The sequence below is a fragment of the Chanodichthys erythropterus genome, chromosome 11 (genome assembly GCF_024489055.1).
Source record: "Chanodichthys erythropterus isolate Z2021 chromosome 11, ASM2448905v1, whole genome shotgun sequence".
NCBI lineage: Eukaryota > Metazoa > Chordata > Actinopteri > Cypriniformes > Xenocyprididae > Chanodichthys > Chanodichthys erythropterus.
This window is the reverse complement of record NC_090231.1, coordinates 2613941-2641416: the sequence shown is the minus strand read 5'-3', so window position 1 is coordinate 2641416 and position 27476 is coordinate 2613941. Positions and strand designations below refer to the sequence as shown.

General features: G+C 39.5%; 1 protein-coding gene across 1 annotated transcript; it reads left to right on the top strand.

Annotated features, from left to right (window-relative positions):
• The first annotated feature begins 601 nt into the window (after nt 1-601).
• Nucleotides 602-27286, top strand: si:cabz01007807.1 (uncharacterized). Its single transcript, XM_067400530.1, has 37 exons — nt 602-734; nt 1581-1622; nt 2022-2066; nt 3643-3702; nt 3796-4497; nt 4669-4737; nt 7629-7691; nt 8644-8703; nt 8785-8820; nt 9038-9091; nt 9179-9229; nt 9511-9576; nt 9702-9773; nt 9856-9903; nt 17235-17282; nt 17371-17451; nt 17536-17583; nt 17715-17774; nt 18314-18382; nt 19251-19325; nt 19416-19481; nt 19835-19894; nt 19976-20035; nt 20121-20177; nt 20258-20305; nt 20390-20485; nt 20569-20619; nt 21663-21707; nt 21807-21860; nt 21943-22041; nt 22121-22174; nt 22251-22325; nt 22457-22543; nt 22659-22698; nt 22779-22833; nt 23192-23525; nt 25099-27286. Exons 1-37 carry the CDS (start codon nt 732-734, stop codon nt 25510-25512), a joined length of 3447 nt encoding a protein of 1148 aa, XP_067256631.1. The 5' UTR covers nt 602-731; the 3' UTR covers nt 25513-27286.
• The last annotated feature ends 190 nt before the right edge of the window (nt 27287-27476 follow it).

Genomic DNA, 27476 nt, shown 5'->3' with positions numbered 1-27476 from the left:
TTGGGACTGACGAATTGCTGAAATCTCACTTTAACTTAAACTCAGGGTGAGATTATTCGATAACACTTTACACGGTTCATTAGTTGAACATTAGTTAATGTATTATCTAACATGAACTAACCATGTTACTGTATTTACTAATCTTTGTTAACATTAGTTAATGAAAATACAGTTGTTCATTGTTTGTTCATGTTAGTTCACAGTGCATTAACTAATGTTAACAAGATTTCAATAATGTAGCCTATTAGTAAACGCTTAAATTAACATAAACAAAGATACATAAATGCTGTTTAAGTGCAATTCATTATTAGTTCATATTAACCAATGTACTTAACCAGTGCACCTTATTGTAAAGTGTTTCCGATTATTCTTTTATCTTATTTTATGACGGGTAAATATAAGACAGGTTAACTAATGGGGCATATGCCATATCATTGCATTAAGTTTTGAATAAATTGTTGCTTATTGCGTGAATGTATTTATTGCGGTTTGGGTTCACTTCAGTCTCACTCAGCTGTCATGATTGACTTACGACCTACCAGAGATCATCAACAGGACAGGTATGTCCACATAGTTTCGCTCAGGTGAGTGCTGAAAGAGGCGCGAGCTTCACCTGTTGTGCGATTGAAAACGAGTCGCTCCGTTTATTTTTGTTTTAATAACTAGTTTGGCGAGTGCTTTAGTTCGTCCACAGGTTTCCCGTAAGCCTCTCTGTACAGTTCACCGGCGACATGGTAAGTTTGTTTTCATTAAAATAGCTTTGCGTCAAACTTGAAACGATAAAGAAGTGAATTTAGTGAGCTGCATAACGTGAAGCTTCTTCCAAAACAACAACAATAACACTAACACGCGATGCTGTTTATCCTATATAGAAAGTTTCGTTAGCTTTACTGAGATGCTGATGCCGATGCTTGATTTAGCTCGTAACATGAATTTTGTTGGTAGGCATTTAGGTAGATTCGCAATATAAAATAATATATTTTACTTGAATAGGTCACCAGATATTTTAGATGTTAGAATTGTACACAATGCTGTAAATGTGGAGTTTGAGGACTGAATCTGAGTGAAATGTGTCTCATTTTTTGAATGTTTTCGAATGTCATTAACTAATTTTCAGGATCTATTGTGACCACATGTAAGTGGTTTTTGTCGTCATCATTGACGTCGCATATACGCAGCGTCATGCTTACATTGCTAAAATGCAACTGCTTTTGCAACTCTTTATGATCAAGTGTAAGCAAGATTTTACCAGCTGACAGGGAATGTTCTCTTAAATCATGACGTTCTTCCAGTAACGCTAATGGAACGTTTGTTCAAAGTTATCTGGTCTTAAAATAATATTCTCAAAACATTATTTACACATTGTTCATGGAATTTTTTGTTTTTACTCAAACGTTTTGGTTGGACATTTTTAAGTGTTACTATTTGTTTCGGAATGTTCAAAAGTAACATTTCAATAAGGTTTAAAGAATGATTAAATGGAACGTTTCCTTAACGTTCTTTTGGAATAAAACCATACAGGTATACAGTGCTCTGGAACTTATTCCATCTTTCCACCTTCTTTATTGTGTCTGTCGCAGGATGCTGATTCACTGTTTGATGCATCAGGTCTCATTATGGAGGTGAGATTCTGATTAACGTCTTATTCTTATTAAATAATTTAATAAGAATTAACAGTAAGAATATATCAGTCCAGACAGTCCATTTTACACACAGTTCAAGGATAGATCTTCTTTTCTGTAGTTGAGGATTATTGATTCAGTCCATAACAGTGTGCATGTACAAATAAAACATACACTCTTTCAAAATGGGGTTTATGCAGTGTCAGCGATGCCATTGAAGAGCCATTTTGGTTCCCCAAAGTACCTTTCAGTGAGCAGTTCTTAAAATAACCTTTTTTTCCCCTTTTAATAATGGAAATAGGTTCTTCAAAAAGATAAAGAACGTTTATTTTTAAGAGAATGTGAAATGTAAATGAGAGCCAATCTAAACTCTTTAATTTCATTTTTTCTCTCCACTAGAATGGGATCAACAGCTCCTGGAATCCTTTCCATTCAAACCTACAGGTATCAGTGGCCATTTCACACTTGCGTTACTGTTGAATACTTGAGTCTGAAAGATTTTATTAAGAAGGTAATACTTTTATTCAGAAAGGATGCAAAAAAAAAAAAAAAAACAGCAAAGTGGTTTTCAGCATAACAGATAATCTGTTATGAGATATCTTTAAGAAACATGAAAGAACACACACACACACACACACACACACACACACACACACACACAAAAAAAACAAAAAAACTTCTCCAAATATTTTGACCCTGGACCACAAAACAGCTTTTCTGATAAATTAATAAAAACTGCATCCCTGGACATAAGCCATAAAGGTAATATATATATATATATATATATATATATATATATATATATATATATATATATATATATATATATATATATTAGATTTATACATCATCCAAAATAAATAAACTTTCCATTGATGTATGGTTTGATAGGATAGGACAATATTCGGCTGAGATAAAACTATTTGAAAAACTTGAATCTGAGGATGCAAAAAATAAATAAATAAATACATAAAAATATATTGAGAAAAACGCCTTTAAAATTGTTCAAATTAAATCCTTAGCAATGCATATCCCCTCAAACATAATTGTATATATATATATATATATATATATATATATATATATATATATATATATATTTACTTTATGAAATTTACAAAATATCTTAATGGAACATGATCTTTTTTTAAAGGATTAGTTCGCTTTCAAATGAAAATTAGCCCAAGCTTTACTCACCTGCAAGCATAATTGAAGAATTATTAATAAATATCTTGACGTATCCAAGCTTTATAATGGTGTCTCTATCCACATCCATCCATCATAAATGTACACCACATGACTTCAGGGGGTTAATAAAGACCTTCTGAAGTGAAGTGATGTGTTTGTGTAAAAAAAAATCTACATTTAAACAAGTTATGAAGCCAAATATCGAGCTTCTGCCAGACCACCTTCCGCAGTTCACAGTTCACAAAGCTTACACTTCGTCCTACGTCTTCCCTATTCAACTTACAGAAAAAGTGTAATTTACACTTTCTCCGTAACTTGTATAAGGAAAGTGGTCTGGTGGAAGCTCGATATTTACCTAATAACTTGTTCACTTCAGAAGGCCTTTATTAAACTGTGTGGAGTACATTTATTATGGATGGATGTGGATGGAAGCACTTTCTTCAGCTCATACCTGTGAACCCCATTCACTGCCATTATAAAGCGCTGATGCGTCAGGATATTTATTAATATTTCTTCAATTATGTTCATCAGAAAGAAGAAAGTCATATACACCTAGGATGGATTGAGGGTGAGTAAAACTTGGGCTAATTTTCATTTAAAAAGTGAACTAATCCTTTAATATCATAATGATTTTTGGCATAAAAGAAAAATCGATAATTTTGACCCATACAATATATTGTTGGCTTTTGCTACAAATATACCCGTGCAACTTATGACTGGTTTTGGGTCATATTTAAGTTGCATTTGTTTCCTTGCATATAATAAAATGCATTGTTTTGTTTATGATGTCACACAGTCTTAGTAATTGAGAAAAAATCATTCTGATTCTCAGAGTCCAGTGAACGGAGATCGAGATGATATTCACTCGATCAGAGAAAACCACATGGCTCAGGTGACCTTGACATAAAATAAAAAGAAAACGTTATATTGTGTTTAAAAGTTCATGGTAATCCTCACATTCTGTTGAATGCGCTTGTATTTGCAGGACTACGATGTGGAAACGGTTGAAGAGGAAAACAGTGTGTTACCTAATGTAACAGGACAAAGCAATGGCATTCATCAGACGCCTCCGTTTTCAGACTTTACTGTGGATCCTTTTGCGGCTCCAGACTGGGTTGGGTTTCCTCCACCTGATTTTTATAATGATAACACACCTGATGTGTTTCGAACCACATCAGCATCAGACATTTGGGGTGAAGAAACAGACATCTTCCAGCCTTTTAAAGAAAAAGTGGACACTGATGTGACGCAAAGCAGTTCAACCAATCAGAACACAGAATCCTCGTCTTCATCCAATCAGAGGGATCCTCTGCTGGATTTCATCCTCTCCAGACAGAAGAAATTCCAAGCCACACCCTCCTCAACATCACCGTCCGATCTTGCCGATGTTTTCCAAGAAACATCCACTAAAACAGACAGTCTCTTCGAGACACCGTACGTCTCTAACACTGACCCAGTATTTGATGATATTTTCAAGACACCCTCATCCACGGCAGGAACCTCTGACATCAAAGCATTCGATCCTCTGTTCGACCCTCAGAAAGAAGTTCAGTCCGATCGGAATAGCAATTATGATCTGCTGCTCACCGGTCAAGATACAAAGCAGGATGTTCTTATGTCTCATGTTGGTTTGAATAATGGAGACGTTCAAGAGATTCTTTCCTCAAACACCTCCAATGGAGACCTGGTGAGTGTCTTTCCACTAAAGACCCCATGATTCGGGTTTTATGGTGTTTAGTCCATATCTGTTGGTTTTGAGCTCATCTCTATAGTTTGTCTCTAAAAGTTGACAAATTTAATATACTAGACCAATTTACTTCTCACCCAAAACAAATTGTCAATTATTTTGTTTTTGTAGATGTTCAGGAGACGTCCGCCGAAACCTGCTCCTCGCAGTAAAGCCGCTAAGAGCGCCCATCAGACTCAGGTATCCCTCTTTCAGCAGAAACATTTCTCATTATTCCTTCTCATCCCTTTCCTTTTCCTCATATTAGTGTTCTCTGGGAGATGGATCGTAGTGGATGTTCATCTGGATGTGATTTGGTGATAATATTAGTCTGAATACAGACTAACTCTCTCTTTATTACTACAGTAACACTAAATGTATCGTCCAGTCGAAAGATTAGGTTTAGTGACTTTTTAATGAGTTTCCTTGCAGGTCATAAACCAGCGTAAGAGCTGAACACAGAATAAACAAAACAGCGTGTCACTCTCACTCAAACATTAGCTATTTTCATTAACATTTTATCAGTATGTACCAAAGCTTAACAAAACAGATCCTCTACACTGTAAGACACAGCATTCCTTGTTGCCACTTTAGACTGAGGCTATACTCTTTATCTCTTTAACGTTTGTTGCTGTTTCACCTTCTCTTTATCGCTAGCAATCTTTTCCTTTTCCTTTTTTTTTTTTTTTGTATTTGATTCCCCCACGCATACCATTCTTTCAAAATAAAAGCCAATTTCGGCTGAACAGGAAGTGTCAAAATAAAAGCATATAAATCCATGCAATCGTCATACTTTGAGGTCCTTTACACTACATGTAAACAACACAATTAAGATGAAAAAAAAAAAAATTAATTTGCAACTACATGTCAACTAACTCTCATTAATCTGCAACTACATGTCAACTAACTCATTTAATTGCAACTACATTTCAACAAATGCTAATTAATCTGCAACTTCGTGTCAACTAACTCTCATTATTTTGCAACTACATGTCAACTAACTCATTATTTTACAACTACATGTCAACAAATGCTAATTGATCTGCAACTACATGTCAACTAACTCTCATTAATCTGCAACTACATGTCAACAAATGCTAATTAATCTGCAACTTCGTGTCAACTAACTCTCATTATTTTGCAACTACATGTCAACTAACTCATTATTTTGCAACTACATGTCAACTAACTCATTTAATTGCAACTACATTTCAACAAATGCTAATTAATCTGCAACTTCGTGTCAACTAACTCTCATTATTTTGCAACTACATGTCAACTAACTCTCATTAATCTGCAACTACATGTCAACTAACTCTCATTAATCTGCAACTACATGTCAACTAACTCATTATTTTGCAACTACATGTCAACTAACTCATTAAATTACAACTACATTTCAACAAATGCTAATTAATCTGCAACTTCGTGTCAACTAACTCTCATTATTTTGCAACTACATGTCAACTAACTCTCATTATTTTGCAACTACATGTCAACTAACTCATTAAATTACAACTACATGTCAACAAATGCTAATTGATCTGCAACTACATGTCAACTAACTCTCATTAATCTGCAACTACATGTCAACTAACTCTCATTAATCTGCAACTACATGTCAACAAATGCTAATTGATTTGCAACTACATGTCAGTTTACTCAGAGTTTTAGTAGATTGTAGTAGACTGTTGGGTCAGGGTTCGAGTTAGTCGAATAAGTTGACATAGTTGCAAAGTTACTTATACCCCCAGTTTCACAGACAAAATGCATGTTTGCACTGTTTTAACTGAAAGAAACTTGTACTGATATATCTTAAAATATGTCAGTGCCATTGTTTAGTCTCAAGATCAAGCGGCAACCTCCCCCAGTTTCTCGTGAAGCCAATACGGAAGTAACTTAAACTGCGATTCATCAACTGGCCGCTAGGGACAGGCTGCAAAAGGGAGCAGAATCTCACTGACCATCATGCTAAAACAGCCAAGTTTACAGCAGAAAAAAACATGTTTACACTCTGGTTCAAATTGAGTTTTGGTCTATACTGCTAATTTTGCCCTTCATGACAACTCTGAGAGGGGTGAATTTTTTTCTAACTCATCCGTTTAAATTATATTAAGCCTTAAAGTTCTGCATAATTAAGGGCGTGGTCACTTGAGTGACAGGTGGATTGGCGCTGATGTCTGAGCCGTCATGTTACCTCAGCAGCTAATTTCAGCCACTGAATTTGGCATCTCAGCCGTATTTGTGCCTTTTTTTCTGGATTATTTTATACAATATATGGCTTGCTGCATACTTGAGACAGATGTGCGTCTGTGTACATGTGCTCGCATGCGGAAGATAAGAACACACGTTGTTGGATCGTCGTGGCATTGGCTAAAAGTTTTATTCCTGAGATTTATTACAATGACAATACCAGGAGGATATACAACTCCGACAGCACTGCTTGGATATAACTAAAACTGCTGCACTATTTTGAAAAATTATACTTTGGACACGTGCTCATTAGTTTGAGAGAACATTTGAGAGTTATACAAGTGCAAAGGATTGGATTCATCTCACGATCTCTATTTCATTAAAGGTATGAAGTCTCAGTTGATTTTTTTGTGTTATTTGCACACCCCACACAAATTAATTAGCCTACTGGTGTTATAACACTATCTTAAAAAACCTTTAGTACTTTCTAATGATATTGTTATCTTTATTAATATTTTAGATAGTAAGCTATCTAAGATAGATATGCTAGGCGGGCGTGGTTTCAGCAACAAGTCGCATGGGCTCCAACTACGTCCCGCCTCTTTGCCCATTTTCAGTTATCAGGGAGTGACGTGCGGTGATGCGAAGCTAAGATGGCCGCGGCCTCATTTGCGCGTCAAACTGATGTTCAGAACTCTATGGGTGACGTCACGGACACTACGTCCATATTTTTTTACAGTCTATGCTCAAGATGCACACCAGTAAACCATCAAAATAAAGTGTTACTGTACCTGCATTTTACTTTCACTCCACTATAATTGAGTTTAAATGCAATCTTCATGTGTTATATGCTGTCTGTTATCTGTTCGATACTATAATGAAATGTTTTGATCTGGCAGAACACGATGGCTGAGCTCGAGAACGATCTGCAGGTTTATGAGGATGTTCTTCTTATCGGTCAGGTATGTGTGCTGCATTCCTGTCTGCAAACTTTTGTGGGTGATTCACCAACTCTATCTAATTTTACAATAGATTGCAACAGTGCCCGGCACTTTTTCAGTGGAATTGGTTCCAGAAGTTTTTTTTTTTTTTTCATTTGTCTTCGTTAAAGTGTCATAATCAGCAAAACAATCCACCTAGCTATGAGGAGGATCATAATATTACAAACTTTAATTTGAAGAAAAAATAAAAATAAAATTGGACAAAAATACAAAGGTACAAGACTGTGAATGGCTTTAGTGAGGACAATAACTACATTCCCATGAAGCATTGCGAACAGCATATTCAAATTAAAAATAAATTTAAAATTTGCACAGAATCATGGGTAATGTAGTCTTCACCAAAACTTCTGCTGTTAAACAATTATTTTAAAACTACGCTGAAATAATACATGCTAAAGGATACTATTGATTAACAGCCTCATAGTTCACTGTACGGCTGACTTTATTGGTTTATAAAGAAATGTTAAAAATCAATTTCCCTATGTAGAAAATGAAAGGAGTTTTTACTTCCGGAACCTGACTTTTGAAATCTATAGTTGATGTTTTATAATTGTTAGAATACTTCTATAAATATTTATTTATTTATTTAAAATGTAATTTTAAATGTGTGGAATATGGTTGAATTTCATACATTTTGCATAATTTGACAGACTGTAGATAAAAGGCATTTATAAATAAAATGCTGAAGGCCATGGTAAAACGTCTCCAAGACAGGTTGTAATTTGACCTTGACCATGTTACAACAAAGAAAAAGTTCATTTTAATAATAATAACAAAACAAAAAGGTGCCTGTAGTTGCAGAAACACCCTCATATGAATTCCTATCCCTGTTGAGTGCCATGCATGATTTGTAAAAAAAAAAAAAAAATAAAATAAAATAAATACACCTACACAACTGAAACATGACTTACAGGAAAGGTGTGTGGAGGATTGGCCCGAACACAGTCCGGAACTCAATCCAGAATGGAAACCGGTAAGTTCTTATAGTGTGAAACAATACAGCAAACTTGTGCTCAAAAATACTAGTTCTTTATCTGCTCTTTCTCCGTTGCAGTCTGGGAAATTCAGGCTTCGGAGAGACTCAATACGGGTCAGTCAGACCTTCAGATTACTAAAATTGTTAACTGAAACTATTTTCTGTAGTTTTGTTGATATTGTTGGGATGCTGAGGGTGTGGAATGCGCTTAAAACCACATCACTCATTAGCAACCACAATGCCTTGGAAACCATCCAAATTACATGTGTCATGCTGGAAAGTTTCTCACACTGTAAAAACTGGTTTCATTATATTGTCAAATCATCATTAGGTTGCAGAAGCGTCTGATGGAGTTGATGGGATTGCGAAGAAGAATGGAAAGCAGGTATGATGCGAATTATTAAACTTAGCATGAGTGTTTTTGCTACTGTTTGTCCTTCACGTGTTCATGTCGTCCTGTTGATCTTTATAGACTCTGGGAAAGAAACTGCGACACTCTCTGCTGATCAGGAGGAGCTCAAAGGTAAATGACTGAAAATGATTCAGATATTCTAATGAGTGTTTGATTTCAAACCAATCACAACATACCGAGCCATTTGTCCAATCAGAGCAGAGCAGAACAATCGCAATTGATTTAAAATATATACAGTCCTGACTGAAAATCGCACTGTTAGCTGATCGGGATGAAAGTCTTTCACTGCTAATTTTGGGGAAATCAAGCTCTGATGTTAACCTGGGAAAAATATTTAAACTTCGAACAACTCAATATTTGTCCGCTGTCATTGACAAAATCTTTGATTTCAGGATAAAATTGGAGATGAAGTGAAGAACTCTGAGATGAACTCAAACACGCTGGATCGAGGGTCAAAGGTGAATATCTTCATGTACGATCGACCTCAAATAAAAGGAATAAATGTCAGCAGCAGTTATTGTTTTAGTGTTCATTTGCAGATCATATTCGTTTCTTCTCTAATGATTTGTGTATTTGTCTTCAGCTCGTCGTTGACGGCATGGATGAGTTTTTCGCTCTAAATGAAGAGCAGAATGAAGCCGGCGAGATTAAATCAGTATGAAGCTCTTTATTTCTGAATCATGTTTCAGTCAATTCAGATTCATGTCTTTCATCGCAGATTTTGTTGCTCTCAACAGAAGAAATCATCAAAACCCAAGATTATTTCACAGCGCAGAGGATCGAAGGTGAAACATCATGATTACAGTCATCTGAAGGGCTCAATAACTGTGTTTTATTAGTAATACAAGATTAAAAGAATATATATATATATATATATATATATATATATATATATATATATATATATATATATTTATTTACTTGATAAAATAACGATCTTCATAATCTTTGATATTTTTTAATAATAAAATAATCTATACAAATTAATTTAAATAAATAATTAAAAATACAAATAAAATAATGTTTATTATTTTAAAATAATATTTTATAAATTATATTATAAAATAAAATTATTTTAATAATATAAATAATAATTCATTTACATTGCAATATTTCCCAACATTATTCTAAACAAATTATAAAATATAATTTGCTTAATAAAAAATGAATGATCTTCATAATCTTTACTTTTTTGATAATATATTTTATAATATTGTTTAAAACAAAATAATTTATTCTTAATAGAATAGTTTTTATAATTTACAAATAATTTACAAATAATTTTATTAAAATAAAATATTTTTATTTTAATTTTAATTTTTATTATATAATATTTTAGAATTTATAACACAGAAATGTATGCATTGTAATATAAATAATGTACATTTCTATATTTCCCAATATTATTCTAAACAAATTATAAAAGAATATAATATTTACTTGATAAAATAATGATCTTCATAATCTTTGTTCCCTTTCAGTCGGTCACGTTCGACGTACGTCAGTAGTGACCGACGAATTGGGATATCGCTTAGAGAGCCCTATCATCTTCGTGTAAACTAAAACAAGCCAATGGAATTGGCGTGCGATATTTGCATAATGCGCACCGCCCCCGACAGGTGTATATAAATAGGAAGCAGATGCAATCGCACTCTGTCTTTCGCTTCGGAGCCATTCACTGGTGTCCTATTTAGAAGACTCCTTTCTTCGTGTGTTCTTTTTACTAAAACACTGCCTCAGAAGAGGATCTGCAGCGAGCTTTGGTGCTGGTGAAGAGGGCACGTGCAGCGAGGTCGCGAGTGTCTGAGGAGCCGAGCTATAAGCTCTAAACTGCTGTTTTCACAGCAACACAAAAAAGAGTGTGTGTGAGGCAGCGATTTGGGCCGGTTCCTCGGTGTGTCAGGGAGTGGGAACCGGAATGACGGTACGGCGCTGTATAGGGAGGGCGACCTGAGGATAACGGTCAGGGCTCCCCCGTCGAGCGGAAACGCTCCGCGGGCCCCTGCCCCCTCATCAGCACCGCAACCCATCCTGCCGCCGTTGGTTTCCGCTGGGCCCTCTTCGGACTGTCCAGCCGTTACCTTTGGTGCGCCGGCGGAGGATCAGATGTCGATCGCTGCGTCGGAAGGCGAGTTTGAGTGTTCGGGGGAGGAAGATCCGGACGAACTCTCGGCTGTGCTCTCCCGGGCCGCCTTGTGTGTCGGGCTCGAGTGGAACCCTCCACCCTGTCCCGGCCCATCGCGGCTGGATGATTGGTATTTGGGGGCGGGTCGCGCTGGTCAGCCCCAGCGTCCCGCCCCAATGCCTTTCTTCCCGGAGGTGCACGATGAGGTGACCAGGTCTTGGCAGACACCGTATAGTGTTCGTTTGAGGCCTGGCCCCCCGTCCGCCTTCACCTCCCTGGACGGCGGGGCAGCCAGGGGGTACGCGAGGATCCCGCCAGTCGAGCGGTCTGTTGCGATGCAACTGTGTCCAACGGCCGCTGGCTGGCGTGGTGAGCCGCGTCTCCCGTCCCGGGCCTGTAAATTCTCAGCCGGTCTGACTGAGAAAGCTTACAGTTCCTGTGGGCAGGCTGCCTCTGCCCTGCATGCGATGGCGCTTTTGCAGGTCTACCAGGCAAAAGCGCTGTCGGAAATGCCCCAGGAAGGTCCTGACCAACAGCTGCTGGGGGAGCTGCGCGCTGCCACCGACCTCGCCCTCCGGGCGACGAAGGTGACAGCACGCGCTGTTGGTCATGCGATGTCTACCTTGGTAGTCCAGCAACGCCATCTCTGGCTGACCCTGGCGGACATGCGGGATGCCGACAAGCAGAGGTTCCTAAATTCCCCCGTGTCCCCGGTCGGCCTATTCGGCGATGCGGTGGAGAGCTTCGCCCATCAGTTCTCCGCTGCACAGAAGCAGGCTGAGGCTATCAGTCACGTCATGCCACGGCGGTCCGCTGCTGCCTCCACCCAGCCGCCCGTGGCTCAGCCTCAGCCCGCTCGTCGCCGAGGGCGCCCGCCTGCATCGTCCTCCGCCCCTGCTAAGACGGCAAAGCAGCAGCCTACACCAGCCAGACAGCAGGGTGCCGGTCGCGGGCGTGGTGCCCAGCCCGTCTCCGCTAAGCCCGGTGGTAAGCGTAAGAGCAAAACACGGCACTGAGACGGGCAACCTGGAGGGGAAGGATCTTGCTCTTCGGGAGAGTTTTCCACCATCTCTCCCACCCCCGGAGGAGGGCCGGGGGGAATTTGTGTTTGTCTGTCTACCGCCGCTGGCTCTGCGGAGTCCAGCGGTACCCACTTTTTCACAAAAAGAGCAGTTTCCTCAAACTCCAGGTCACAACAAGGGGTGTCTGTCAGTGTGCCAGGCTCCGCCTCGCCGCTGACAGCTCCCTCCCCATTCGCCAGCAGGTGGCAGTGTGATGGTGCAGACCGCGTCCCGTACGCTGTCTCCCATGCACACTGCTGCCTCGCAGAGTCTGACCCCACTCCGGGCCGCCCCCAAGCCGTCCGGGTCGGGTCTCTCTCTGCCTTGCTGCCCCACCCCCGGTGCGTCTGTGGTGCCTTTGGTCCTGCTGGCTCAGTGTCTGGAAGCGTGGAGCACGCTCCCCAGCCTGTCCAGTTGGCCCATTCGTACTATCAGACTCGGCTATGCGATTCAGTTCGCCCGGCGTCCCCCGGTCTTCAGGGCTGTCCATTTCACTCCGGTGTCGTTGGACAGTGCTCCTGTTCTCCGGGTGGAGATTGCTGTCCTCCTGGCGAAGGGTACAATCAAGCCGGTCCCTCCAGCCGATATGATGTCGGGGTTTCACAGCCCCTACTTCATTGTACCGTAAAAGGGCGGTGGGCTACGGCCAATCCTGGACCGTCCCCAGGATTGGTTTGCAGCAATAGACCTGAAGGACGCATACTTTCATGTCTCGATTCTGCCTCGACACAGACCCTTCCTAGGTCGGTCTGCGTTCGAGGGTCGGGCATGTCAGTACAAAGTCCTACCCGACATGGTTGTAGCTCCCAACCGGTTGGGTCTTCAGGTCAACTGGGACAAGAGCAAACTCGCCCCCGGGTAGAGGATCTCTTGTTTCGGTCTCGAGCTAGACTCGGTCGCACGGACTGCGCGTCTCACCGAGGTGCGCGTCCAGTCGGTGTTGAACTGCCTGAGCTCGCTCAAGTGCAGATTTTCATTTTTTTTCAAAGATTTTCAGAGGCTCCTGGGGCATATGGCATCTGCAGCCGCGGTAACGCCGCTCGGATTGCTTCATATGAGACCGCTTCAACACTGGCTCCGCGGCCGGGTCTCGTGATGGGCGTGGCAGTGCGGCACGCTCCGTGTCCCCGTGACACCGAGCTGCCGTCGCACCCTTGTCCGGTGGTTGGACCCTTCGTTCCTGTGGGCCGGAGTACCCCTCGAACGAGTGTCCAGGCACGCTGTGGTCTCCACAGATGTCTCTGCCACGGGATGGGGAGCCACGTACAACGGGCATGCAGTGACAGGTCTTTGGACGGGGCCTCAGCTGCATTGGCATACCAATTGCCTCGAGTTGCTAGCGGTTCGTCTTGCGCTGGCCCGCTTCAAGGAGCTGTTGTCAGGCAAGCACGTTCTAGTCCGCTCACTAAGCGCTGCGGCCGTTGCGTACACCTACCGTCAAGGTGGTCTATGCTTCCGTCGCATGTTGCAACTCGCCCGCCATCTCTTGTTGTGGAGTCAGAAGGATCTGAGGTCCCTTCGGGCCACTCGTGTCTCAGGTGTGCTCAACCGTGCAGCCGACGAGCTGTCACGGCAGCATCTACTTGCGGGCGAGTGGCGGCTCCACCCCCAGGCGGTCCAGCTGATTTGGCAGCGTTTCGGCGAGGCCCAGGTAGTCCTGCTTGCCTCCCCGGAAACTGCCCTCCGCCAGTGGTTTTATTCCCTGACCGGCGGCACGCTCGGCACGGATGCCCTGGCACACAGCTGGCCCCCGGGTCTGCGCAAACATGCGTTTCCCCCAGTGAGCCTTCTCGCACAACTCATGTGCAAGGTCAGGGAGGACGGGGAGCAGGTTCTGTTAGTGGCTCCGTACTGGCCCACTCGGACCTGATTCTCAGACCTCATTCTCCTCGTGACAGCACCTCCCTGGCCGATTCCTCTGAGGAAGGACCCCCTGACTCAGAGACGGGGCACCCTGTGGCACCCGCGTCCCGATCTGTGGAACCTCCACGTGTGGTCCCTGGACGGGATGCGGAGGTTCTGAGTGATCTCCCGCAAGCGGTCGTAGACACCATCACTTCCGCTAGAGCTCCTTCCACTAGGAATCTCTACGCGCTGAAGTGGAACCTGTTCGTCGAATGGTGCGCCTCTCGCCGAGAGGACCCCCGATCATGTTCGGTCGGATCCGTGCTTTCCTTTCTGCAAGATGGGTTGGAGCGAAGGCTGTCTCCCTCCACCCTCAAGGTGTATGTTGCCGCCATTGCCGCACATCACCATGCAGTTGAGGGTAAGTCCCTGGGGAAACACGATCTGATCGTCAGATTCCTGAGGGGGGCCAGGAGACTGAATCCTCCTCGCCCTTCCTCCGTACCCTCTTGGGATTTGACCCTGGTTCTCACAGCTCTCCGGGGTCATCCCTTCGAACCTTTGCAATCAGTCGACCTGAAACTAATGTCTCTTAAGACGGTTCTTCTGGTTGCATTGGCTTCCCTGAAGAGGGTAGGGGATCTGCATGCATTTTCGGTCGACGAAACGTGCCTAGAATTCGGGCCCGGTGCTTCTCACGTCATCCTGAGACCCCGGCCTGGATACGTGCCCAAGGTTCCTACCACTCCCTTCAGAGATCAGGTAGTGAACCTGCAAGTGCTGCCCTCGGAGGAGGCAGACCCAGCCCTAGCTTTGCTCTGTCCCGTCCGCGCTCTGCGCGTTTACGTGGACAGAACGCGAAGCTTCAGGACCTCAGATCAGCTCTTCATCTGTTACGGAGGCCAGCAGAAGGGAAAGGCTGTCTCCAAGCAGAGGATGGCCCACTGGATAGTGGATGCCATCGCCTTGGCGTACGAATCCCAGGGCGTGCCTTGCCCGCTCGGGTTGAGAGCCCACTCCACCAGAGGGGTGGCCTCTTCCTGGGTGCTGGCTCATGGCGCCTCGCTGACAGATATCTGTAGAGCTGCGGGCTGGGCGACACCTAACACGTTCGCTAGGTTTTATAGCCTACGTGTAGAGCCGGTATCCTCGCGTGTACTCGCATCCACTAGTCGGTAGACGTGTTGTACCCACTCTAAGTGTCGGCTTGCAATGCCATTCCCGCCACTGGCCGGATACGTGCATACTTTCACTCCAGTCGTGTTCCCCGCTTGGCGAACCCTGTCGAGTTCCTCCGCCTCCCCCTTCGGCTCGGACATTGCGGAGTGTCTGATGCCAGGCCTACATCCGTCGCTGACGCTGTCTGTTGGCTGGGGCCCATATGTCGTGACCCCTCTACGTGAGCGGTCCCATATGTGTATTTTCCACGGTTTAAAACTCCCTACGGGCCGAGTCCGTGTCTTTCCCTTAGCAGAGCCAGCTCTGCTGTCACCTGTCAGATGAGTCTCCCCCTAACCAGGTGGAGCCATCCCAGGGACTCCATATGCGTACTGCCCCCGGGCCAGTCCATGTGTGTATTCCCACGTAAACTCCTCCCCCATTGGGTAGGTAGTGGTCTCCGCAGCGTCCCTCACGGGTTCGCTTCCCCAGTGTGTCTAGTTTACTTAGTGGGTAGTGGTTAGACAGCAGTAGACTCTCTCGGTGTAAGCTCGCCCCTTCACCGCCAGCCGGTGCTATGGGCGGCTGAGCTTGCGCTGGGCACTGGAAGGGGTTTCGTAACTGTGGCGCTTTAGTTGGGATCCCAATTCGTCGGTCACTACTGACGTACGCCGAACGTGACCGACTGAAAGGGAACGTCTCGGTTACGTATGTAACCCTCGTTCCCTGAAGGAGGGAACGGAGACGTACGTCCCGTCGCCACAGTTTCTGTACCCTCGCTGTAGTGCGGACACCAGTTGTCTCCTCAGCGAAAAACAGAGTGCGATTGCATCTGCTTCCTATTTATATACACCTGTCGGGGGCGGTGCGCATTATGCAAATATCGCACGCCAATTCCATTGGCTTGTTTTAGTTTACACGAAGATGATAGGGCTCTCTAAGCGATATCCCAATTCGTCGGTCACTACTGACGTACGTCTCCGTTCCCTCCTTCAGGGAACGAGGGTTACATACGTAACCGAGACGTTTTTAATAATAAAATAATATATACAAATTCATTTAAATAAATAATTAAAAATACAAATAAAATAATATTTATTATTTTATAAATTATATTATAAAATAAAATTATTTTAATAATACAAATAATGAATTTACATTGCAATATTTCCCAACATTATTCTAAACAAATAAAATATAATTTGCTTAATAAAAAAATTATGATCTTCAAAATATTAATTTTTTGATAATAATACAATATTTTATAATATTGTTTAAAACAAAATAATTTATTCTTAATAGAATAGTTTTTATAATTTTAAAATAATTTACAAATAATTGTATTAAAATAAAATATTTTTATTATATAATATTTTAGAATTTATAACATAGGAATGTATACATTATAATATAATGTACATTTCTATATTTCCCAATATTATTCTAAACATAAAACATAAAATAATGAATCATCTTCATAAACTTTACTTTACTTATTAATTAAATAAAATTATTTATATATTTTTTTTTAAATAAAATCATTTTCATTTATATTAATGAATGTATTACTATGTATATATTATATTTATATTAATTATTATAGCTTACAATTATAATATAATGTACATTGCAACATTATTCTAAACTAAAATATCCTGGGCTGTTTGTTTAACCATTAGAGAAAAGGCTGCTCATTTCCAATTCCTCACACAATTTTTACATATTTTTTAATAACAAGCCTGTTTACATTTTCCGTTAACACTTTCATTGATGTTTCTGGTATTTAAACACACAATGCATTTGTCCTGTAATACATGTGTTGCAAGAAATGCAGATGAGATAACTGTCTGTGTGTCTAAAATGTGCCATTATTTAGTCTAGCCAACTTTTAATCTTCAGTGTTTCTGATGCTCTTTTATACCTTTAGGGGAAACACACTGAAGCATCAACTAAAGGATTCACTCCAGACTATCAGGTTTAACACTGTACTTCAATAATCAGTTTATTATGCTATTAAAGATGGGTAACATTTGAACTCTCATGACACTGAATCGTCTTATTAGGATGATTTAAAGTCCTCATCCAAAACCGCTGATCTCACATCACTGGGAGAGAAGAAGGAAGAAGATATGGACTGCAAACCGGTACAGACACACGTTTCTCTTTGCGCTGCGATTTGACCTCAGTGTCCGCTCTTTAACATATTTATTTTATTATTTGTTTTCCAGAAGCAAACACAGAAATTCAAGCCTCCTGTGCCACATCGACCATCAAAGGTATGAGAAATATAACACAAATGCATGGTTTTAATACTTGAAACTTTTTTCATGCTCAAACAGCAACATTACACACTAAAGAAAGCAGAATAGGTGCTCTTTAATCTACAAAACCTTGCTCATTTCTGTAGGATGTTTCTGCAGTTGCTCTGAAATCATTGCCTGGTCCTCCTCCATCGATGCAGTCAAAGGTATTTTCATTGGCCTTTTGCAGAGATGAAGACAGATATTCAAATGATGGCAGGAAAAACATACTAGAAAGCTACTAGATTTCTGCTGCTATGTTTTGAACTCTATCCCCAGATAACAATTGAAACAATGTCAAATCAATGTCAAAGTGTCAATATTAACTTCATTGATTCAACATCACTTTTGCATCCATAATTAATGTTGAAAAAATGTTGAAATTTCATCCAAAAATCAATGGTTGGTTAAATATCATGCTATTTAACCAACCAGAAACAACTAGAACTGATGTAAAACCACACAGCCTGAAAACAACCGAAGATAAAAGAAGACAATAAATCTTTCGAGATCACAGCAGAAGTGCTTTTTGAGAATGAACAAAGGTTTAGATGTTAATGTTATGAACATGTTCACCATTATGGTGATCGGTGTTTCGTTTGATTTAATGTTGTTTTGATGGCTGGGTCAGTTTACTGATCAAGCCTATTTGAATTTAAATCTTACAATATCTTATTATTTGAAAATACATGTGTACTGTTTGCAGTCCTTTTCCAAAGATCCCTTTTTGGAAGGAGACGTGGATCTCGGCTATTCAACCCATGACAGACATCAGGTAAATCCATTTCCCATTTGTAGTTTCTTGTTTAGTTTGTTTGGCAAAACTTTATACTGACATCAAACATCAGTCCACTGAACTCACACAACAGAGTGTCTGATAATAATTACTGAGATTGACTAGCATTTATCAGGCTGAAATGAGGGAGAAATCAAAACATTCATTCCAAATATATCTAAGAAAACACACACACTGTAAAAAATGAAAAGTTGAGAAAACTTATAAGTTTAAGGCAACAAACTTCAGCAGATTTTTGTGTTTTCTCAACTTGTTGTATTCAGATTATACAATGTTGTATAAATGGAATAAAACAAGTTGAGAAAACACAAACATTTATCAAATGCAGTTTGACTTTTATTTATTGTTTTCATTGCACCACTGTGACCAGCAGATGTCAGTTTTATAGTAGTGTCTTTGAAATACTATTACAGTTTTTATTAAAATACTAAATTATTTTTTATTTTTATTTTCAGTCTTCATTTTAATTTCAGTTAAAGTTTTAGTAATTTTGTATTTTTGTCATTTTTAATAGTTTTTGTTTCCCAAAATATGTTTATATAGTTAATTATTATATATATATATAATTTTTTTTTTTCCCAAAACATTGATATCGTGGCAATACAAAGTCTATGTTGGTGTGCGATAGTTTGAAAAAATTAAAAAGTAGTAATAAAAGTAGTTTTAACTTTGAAGCATTTTTAAAAAAGCTCAAAGTTTGGAGGTTTTAGGGCCATGCGGTCACTCTAGTGGTTGCTAGGGTATTCTGGGTGGTTGTTAAGGTGTTGCTATGTTGTTGCTAGAGTGCCCAGTGTTGATAGTCCAAAGCGACAGACTTTGAGTAACACATGATTTTCTGTTGTATAAGATGGCAGAGATCGGGACGTATCCGGATGATGAAGACAGAAACATAGCGGGGATCAGTGGGAATGCTGATGGACAGGTAGAGAGAGCAGATCTGTCATCTTTCTGTCCTGTCTGTTATTTTCTCATTAATGCATTATTTTAATCACTGCTATTCTTTCTTTGTCAGAAACACAAAAAGAAAGTCAAAGTCAAATTTGTTCCTCAAAGAGGGTTTGTGATCGGCTTATCCAAGGTGAGTGTCGATGGGACGGTGTCTGTTTTCACACTTCTGTGTTTATATCAGATCTGAGATGTTTTGTATTAATTCAGCAGTTTTCATCTTATTTTTAAGCCAATTTAGTGTACAAATGTCTTTTGGCCAGTGTTATTTTTCTATTACTGATACTATTATTTTAATATAAAAAGAAAAAGATCTTGCTTTGTCACACAGTGATTGTCATCATGTCGTACATTTGCATCGCTTAATCGTGCTCAGTGTGAAAGGCCCTTAAGATGCGTTCTGTATACTGCAGAAGTGTGGTAGTATGCGGCTCTGTCCGATGAACATTATAACAGTATCTTCAGATCTCTGGATCTGTGTTACAGGAGAATGACGATGCTGAACTGAAGGGAGCTTGTGGTTTCACACCTCATCCAGATCTTAAGGTTTGTTCGACTCGTACGGATGTTTGTGGAAAGCTCAGATGTGTATCTGGGATTATTAACACAGATCAGCTGTGGTTTTAGGATCACGACGGGCTGGATGAGCTGAAGGGAATGAGCAGCTACACGCCTCAGGAGCTCAAGGTAGAGAAACATGTCAGTGCATGAGTCTCATATCATGCATCTGTTCTCTTAATATCTTTTAATATATATATATATGTGTTTCTAGGAAGACACATTACAGAGAACCGAAGCCGGACGCAGTTATTCACCAAACAATTTCAAGGTTCAAAGTAAACCATATTCTGTTTCTGCTCACTTTTTGTTTGATTATTATTGCTTATATGATTTTTTTTTTTTCCCCAGAGTTCATATTCCAATGGGTTTATGGCTCCATCTTCATGGGATTCAAAGGTAGGGCTCTTGATAAGAAGTAATACACAAGATCTAATTCAGAAGCCAAAGAGAAGCATCACTGGTTTTGTTTGATATTTTCAGGCAGCCGATTGGGAGAAAGACGGCAATAAAGCAGCAGATCTCTTCACATCTTCAGACTTCAGTGAGAAACATCAGGAAATGCAAGACTGTCGACCTGTACGTTCACAAAACGCTCTCACGATCCCTGTGAAGCTTTCAATCGCATTTGAATTTTAAACTACATTTTTCTGTTTGTACAGAAGAAAGCAGGGAAGTTTAAAGTCCTTCGTTTACACCGCAGACAGTCAAAGGTAAATCATCAAACTCAGGCTTTTATTGCAGTTTTAGTTATTTTAGTCTTTCGAGTTAAACTTTGTTAAACCAAAAATGAGAAATGTTCTATTGGCAAGTACTTAAAATAAAATAAAATATTTTTATATTTCCCATTTTTATTTTAATTAAAGTTTTTGTAATTTTGTTAGTCTTGTTTCTGTTTTGTTTGTTTTTTTGTGAAAATGTATAAGTAAAAGTATTTTATTTTTAATATAGTTTTTTATTAATATTTTGAATTCATTTTTTATATATACTTTTTATATCTTCCATTTCATTTGAATTTTGTTGTTCTTGTCAATGTTATTATTTATTTTAAATCTAAACTATTAAATACAGTTTTATATCAATTTTAAATACTACAAAGATCGAAAGTTTTTTCATAAAATTTTGTTTTGTATGTTTAGTTTTTCAGAAAAAAAATATATATTTAAAAAAAAAAATTCATTCAGTTTTAGTTATTTTAGTAAAATAAATGTTGCCTTGGCAACAAGCTTAAATAAAATGAGTTTACGTTTTTTAATATTATATATTTTTATATATTTTATAAGAACATTTTATTTCAGTTAGCATTTATTTTATTTCAAGCATGCATGCTATATAAATAATTTATTAGTAGTTATTAATATTGTAAATTAGTTTTTAGATTTATATCTTCAATTTTCATTTCAATTTTGTCATTTTTATTAGTTTTTTTATATAATGCATTAAAAAGATATTATATTTTTATAGTATATTTTAAATATAAAACTCTATAATTTCTTATTTTTATTTCAGTTTTATTTTTTTTACCACTTCAAGTTAAAATCATGGGGGAAAAAACATTTTATTTTAGCTATATTTCATATCATTTAACGTTTTAGTTAATAACCCTGGCTTCAGTTTGCATATTTATTGGTGTATTTAAAAATAAGTTCTGACCTTTTTTTTTGAACATTAAATGATCTACAAAAGCAATAATTAGTACTTCCTACTGAAGTGGGCAGCTAATTTCGACACACTGTTCACTCTTTGTGTTTTATAGAGCATTGAAGAATCTGAGATCAGGACAACTAAAGATTATGATGAGGTGAAAATTATTTTCTTTTCAGTCAACAAATGCCACATATGCTGTTGATTAGTTTTGATCGTCGTCCGTTTTCTTAAATTTCACACTTTTTCTTTGCAGATGAAGAAGCCTCCTATTCTTAAAGTGCCACCACTGTCCCGCAGAGAATCAAAGGTGCGATTCTGACTTTCTTCTCAACTTACTATTTAAATATTAAAATTGATCTGAAAACGTTGTTGACGTCTGAAATCTCTAGAGCGTTGAGGAAGACGAGGTCCCTCAGAAGGGTGCAGATCTGTTCAAGGCCCGAGACGCCGAGCTGGCGGAGGACGTCGGCTGGGAGGAATACACACCGGTATCTATTATCCTTTCACTTTCATGCTCTTCTGTGGTTCACACAAATGAGTTTAGCACTGATGGTCCCTCTCACGCAGGACAATAAACCACAGAAACCTAAAGAAACTGACTCGGATCGCAGAAGGTCGAAGGTAAGTGTGCGTTCATCTCAGTCTACAGTCAACTCATTCACTACCACTCCATCTGGTGTAAATCCTGCTTTTTCAGGATACTTTTCCCGAAGACTTTCTGGACTCTCCGGGTGCCACGTCTGGAGATTATCACCTGTCTGATGCTGCTAAGGTAATGATCAACAATATAGTAGGGAGAGTAAAAATGTCTGTGTGATTATAGTCAGTAAAACTGATTAAATTGCTGATTATGGTTTCTGTCAATGGTGTTTCGTCTCATTCTCCATCACGTCTCTCTGTAAGGCTGAGTGGATGTCGGCTCAGATGGACATGAGGCGACTGAGAGATCAAGAGGAAGAGCAGAAGCGTGAGGAAGAGGAGGATGAAGGGGTCAGTAACGGATAGATTCTTTACTGTTTATTCTGTGTAGCCGTAAAGAAGCCTTTCGCTTTCTCTTGATGTGATTTTGAAGTGTGTTTGTCATAAATGTGTGTTTGATCGGCAGGACACCGACAGTCTGATGGAGTGGTGGAATACAGTCGAGTGTGAGTCGAGATTAATTCACTAATTCACCCGGCGCTCATCCAATCCAACGCATTTCACATTCAATCTCTGTGTTTTTCAGTTTGGGATGAACTTCCTTCCAATGAGACGATCAGCTCTAAAGAGGAAGAGACCATGTAAGATTCACAATGACATATTGATAAGTCATGTTTTTTGAGGAATGGCCAAAATGAAGTGTGTTTATGCTTAAAACGAGAACAAATATCTCCCAATCTGGTGCAAAAAATAAACTAATTACTAACTACTTTTGGCTGAACTGTCCCTTTAATAACATTTAGATATTTTCCTGGAAAACAAGATAAAAATCTCTTTTTGCAGTGTTCAATTGTAACACTTTCCACCATCCAGTCAATCAGTTTGTCATTAATAAACACCCAAAGTCCTGCCGTTTGTCTTTGTTTTGGTCTTAGAGATTCAGGTTTTGACTTTTAAGTATCACACATATTGAAACTGGTCCTCTTTCTCTCCTGTCAGATCGTTTAAAGCGGTTGCCGATAAGGTCCATCGTGGCCTCCGAGTGTACCTGAAGCTCTTCATGGAGCGAGCCGAGCTGCTCTACCAGCACGTGCTGATCTTATACGGCATCGCAGACGACATCAGCAACTTCCACCATCGTACTAAAATCGCCAACATCACGGGCGGCACGACAACAGCCGTCGGCGGAGCCGCGGCCATCGCGGGACTGGCGCTGATTCCTGTTACGTTTGGCGCTTCCATCATCGTGTCGGCCATCGGACTGGGCGTGGCCACGGCGGGCGGCATCACGGCGGCTTCAGCTAGCATTTCAGACAATATCCACAACATGCATGTACGTTCTGCTTCATTGTTAGGAGGTTAAACATGTCGACTTTTGAATAAAATTGGCTTAGCTGGTCTTTATATCAAGCCTTGCAGTAAAGTTTGATGACAAACTTGTGATGTTGGCTTGACAAAGCCTTGACTGAAAGTTTGAAATATCTTTGAAAAGCTTTGCAGATTTTACTCAAAGTCAATAGAATGTTATTAACATGTTCTAGCAAGCTGCTAGCATATTTTAACAGATTGTTAACATGTTTTAACAGGTTGCTAACATATTTTAGCATGGTTTAGCATGCTGCAGACATGTTTCTATCAAGAATTAGCACATCGCTAACATGAGTTGACATGTTCCTAACATGAGTTAGCTTGTAGCTAGCATGATTTAACACATTGCTGACATGTTTTAGCACATTTATATCATGTTTTAACATGTTGTTAGCATGTTTCTAGCATTAATTAACACATAGCTAGCATATTTTACTTTTTGATAGCATGATTTAATGCATTATTAAAATGTTTATAACATGAATAGCATGTTTTAGCATTTTGCTAACATGATTTAGTACAGTGCTAGCATGATTTAACACTGCTATAATGTTTTAACATGTTGTTTGTTACCATGATTCATGTTTCTGCCATTATGTATCATTTGTTAACATTTTGCTGGCATTTTTCTTACATGAGTAACACATTGCTAGCATGTTTTAACATCTTGCAAGCATGATTTAATACATTACTAAAATTTATAACATTAATTTGCATGTTTTAGTAAGGTGTTAGCACGATTTAGCACTGCTAGAATGTTTTAACATGTTGCTAACATGTTTAGTACATTGTTAGCATGTTTTTGCATGATTTAACACATTGCTAGCATGTTTCTAACATGATTTAACACACTGATAGCATATTTCAAACATGATTTAACACATTGCTAGCATGTTTCTAACATGATTTAACACACTGCTAACATGTATTAGTATTATTTACCATGTTATGTTAATATGCAAGGTTAATGTTGATAGCATGAATTAGCACAAAGCTAGTATGTTTTGACATCTTGCAAGCATGATTTAATGCTAAAATGTTTATAACATTAATTAACATTTTTAGTAAGGTGTTAGCACAATTTAACACTGCTTGAATGTTGCTAGCATGTTTCCAGCATGATATAACATGTTGATATGTTAATACGCATGGTTAATTTGCTGATAACATGAATTAACACATAGCTAGCATGTTTTAACATCTTTTTAGCATGATTTAACACTATGTTTTATGTAACATGATTTAACAGCATGTTTCTAGCTTGAATTAGCACATTGCTAACATGATTTAACCCATTTTTAACATGATTAGAGTATGATTTAACATACTGTTAACATGTTTTAGCACATTGCTAGCATGTTTCTAACATGATTTAGAATGTTGCTAGCATGTTTCCAGCATTATTCAGCACATTGAAGGCTTGGATTAGATCTGTGTGATGTTTTTTAGCAAAGTTTTGACCATGTTGATTATTTAGAGGCCTTAGAAATTCATGTATCAAATTTAATACAATTGAAGTGTTGTTTTTCCTCACGCAGGACCGTAAGAAGATCGATATAATCATTCAGGACTACGAGGCTCAGCTGGTGGAAATGCAGCGCTGCTTGCGATTCATCATCGAAGGTCTTTGTCGATTGCGCGCTCATCCGCTGCTGCGACGCAACAACTACTACACCGGCGACTGGGAAGTGCGACGGGCGCTCCAAACCATCAGTCTAGTTACTGACCCGGTTGAGCGAGCTGTAGAAATCACTAACAACACTCTGGCCAAGTTAGCCGGTCTGCATACAGGAATAGACAAGTACTTCACTAAAGACATGAAGGAGGTGAAGAAGGGCTGTAAGAAGGAGGTGACGGCGGAGGTGCGAAACCTGGCCAAACAACTGCACGAAGGTTTAGTGGAGCTCAACTCCATCAGAGAGCAGCTGCTCGATGCCAGCGGAAACATCTGAAGTCAATCTCAGAGTCGCTGTGTGTGACTTTGGTCCCAGCTGTCTGCGCTCCCATTGGCTGCTTTGCTGCTCATTTGCATAAAAGAAACCTGCTGGAAAACACCAACTCCCACTGAAAATGAATGAAGTGCGGCTGCTTTGTTGCAGCAAATCGCTGTCAGTGTGAACGTGTCTTACAAGGGATTGAAATTAGTTTTTCTCTTGAGAAATAATGTCTTTAGATGAAATAAGAAATCCATTCAGCATGCAAATGATTGCCACGCTACACAATAAAAAAAGTAAAAACGCGAATTTAGTTTATATTTCACAATTCAGACTTTTCTTCTTACACCATGTCTACACCGGACGCGAGCGGCGTGACGCGTCAAAAGATAATAGAACCCATTATAATCAGTGATATTGGGCCCTATTTTAATGATCTAAGTGCATGATCTAAAGCGCACAGGGCAAATGCACTTTTGCTAGTATAACGACGGAAAAAAAATGGTCTAAAAGGTTTGTACCCATTCCCTTAATGAGTAATGGGTGTGTTTTGGGCGTAACGTGCAATAAACCAATCAGAGTTTTATCTCCCATTCCCTTTACAAGCCAGTTGCGTTTGCGCCATAGCGGATTCGCTATTTACATGGCGGAATTTGCAAGCAGAAAAACTGAATGTTTCTGTAGTGAGGAAACGGATCCACTTGTGCATGAGGAGATTATTTACGGGTCAAGCTGGATTCCATCAAAGCATTTTTATCTTTATGCACACAATAATAATCTTTTACATTGTAATCTTTTTATTTTTAATATTTGGCATGTTTGTGTGCTGATGTTACGCATCCCTGTGTGTGCAACATACAGAGTGTTTGCAGGACTATAGGCTCAAATTACTAACGCGCTCTTTAAATAACAAAACAAACACTGCTCCATTGACTTTAGACCAGGTTGCAGTTGGTCAATGGCGCAGTCGTATTCAGTTGCATCAAAATAGCAACACGCCAACAATGCATCTGAGCACACCTCATTTTCAGACCAGCACGCCCATGGGCGAACAGATGCGCGCCAGTGCATTTGCAATTTAAACAACATGGCTCAGGAAGTGGAAATGATAACTGCGTCGGGCTGAAATAAGTCTCGCCTGGCAGCACATTGCGGCAGATGTATAATAGGGCCCCTAGTCTACACTGGATGCGGCGTGAGGCTACACAACAAATTCCAGACAGTAAACGGATTCCCCGTTCTATTTCTGACGTAGTCCAAGTGCGATTTGTCGCATTCAGTGTAGACAGGTTTTAGCTGTTGCGGCGCAATTTTTCTTAGAAATGTAAGTTTATATCTCGCTGGGGTTTTTTTTTCTTTTTTTTTTCACAATCACAAATCAGACTTCTCACAATTGCAACTTTCTATCTCACAATTGCAATTGGAAATTCTAAACTTGTGAGTTTATATCTTGCAGTTCTTGCAGTTTTTTTTTTTATTACTCTGTGGCAGAAATAAGTTTCTATGCAAGCATCCTCTGCATAAATATCAAAAGATTAAGAGACATCAAAAGGGGGCTGATATTTTTTTCCATTTGAACAACAGTTCCCATCATGCTTTACTGCACTATATGATCTAAAAACAAATGTTTTCTATTTATGTATGTTGTCAAAAATCATTTTTCATATTTAACAGGTTAAATTCCAGTGTTTTTTGTTTGTTTGTTTGTTTGTTTTTTCTCACAATCATTGTATTGAGAATGAAGTCCACAGACAAGATGTGTTATTATGTACAGTAATTGAGATTTTATGCTTTGGATACAGTGCGTTTTTGTGTAAATCTGTCATATGCTCTTGTTTTGCACAAATTGTATTATTTCCAACATTAAAGCTGTTACAGAAAAAAAAAAAAAGTTCTTTCATGTCTTGACATGATTTTGTGCAATACAGCAATGAAGATATGATGTAAATAAAATTCAAATATACTTAGCTGTATTTAATTGT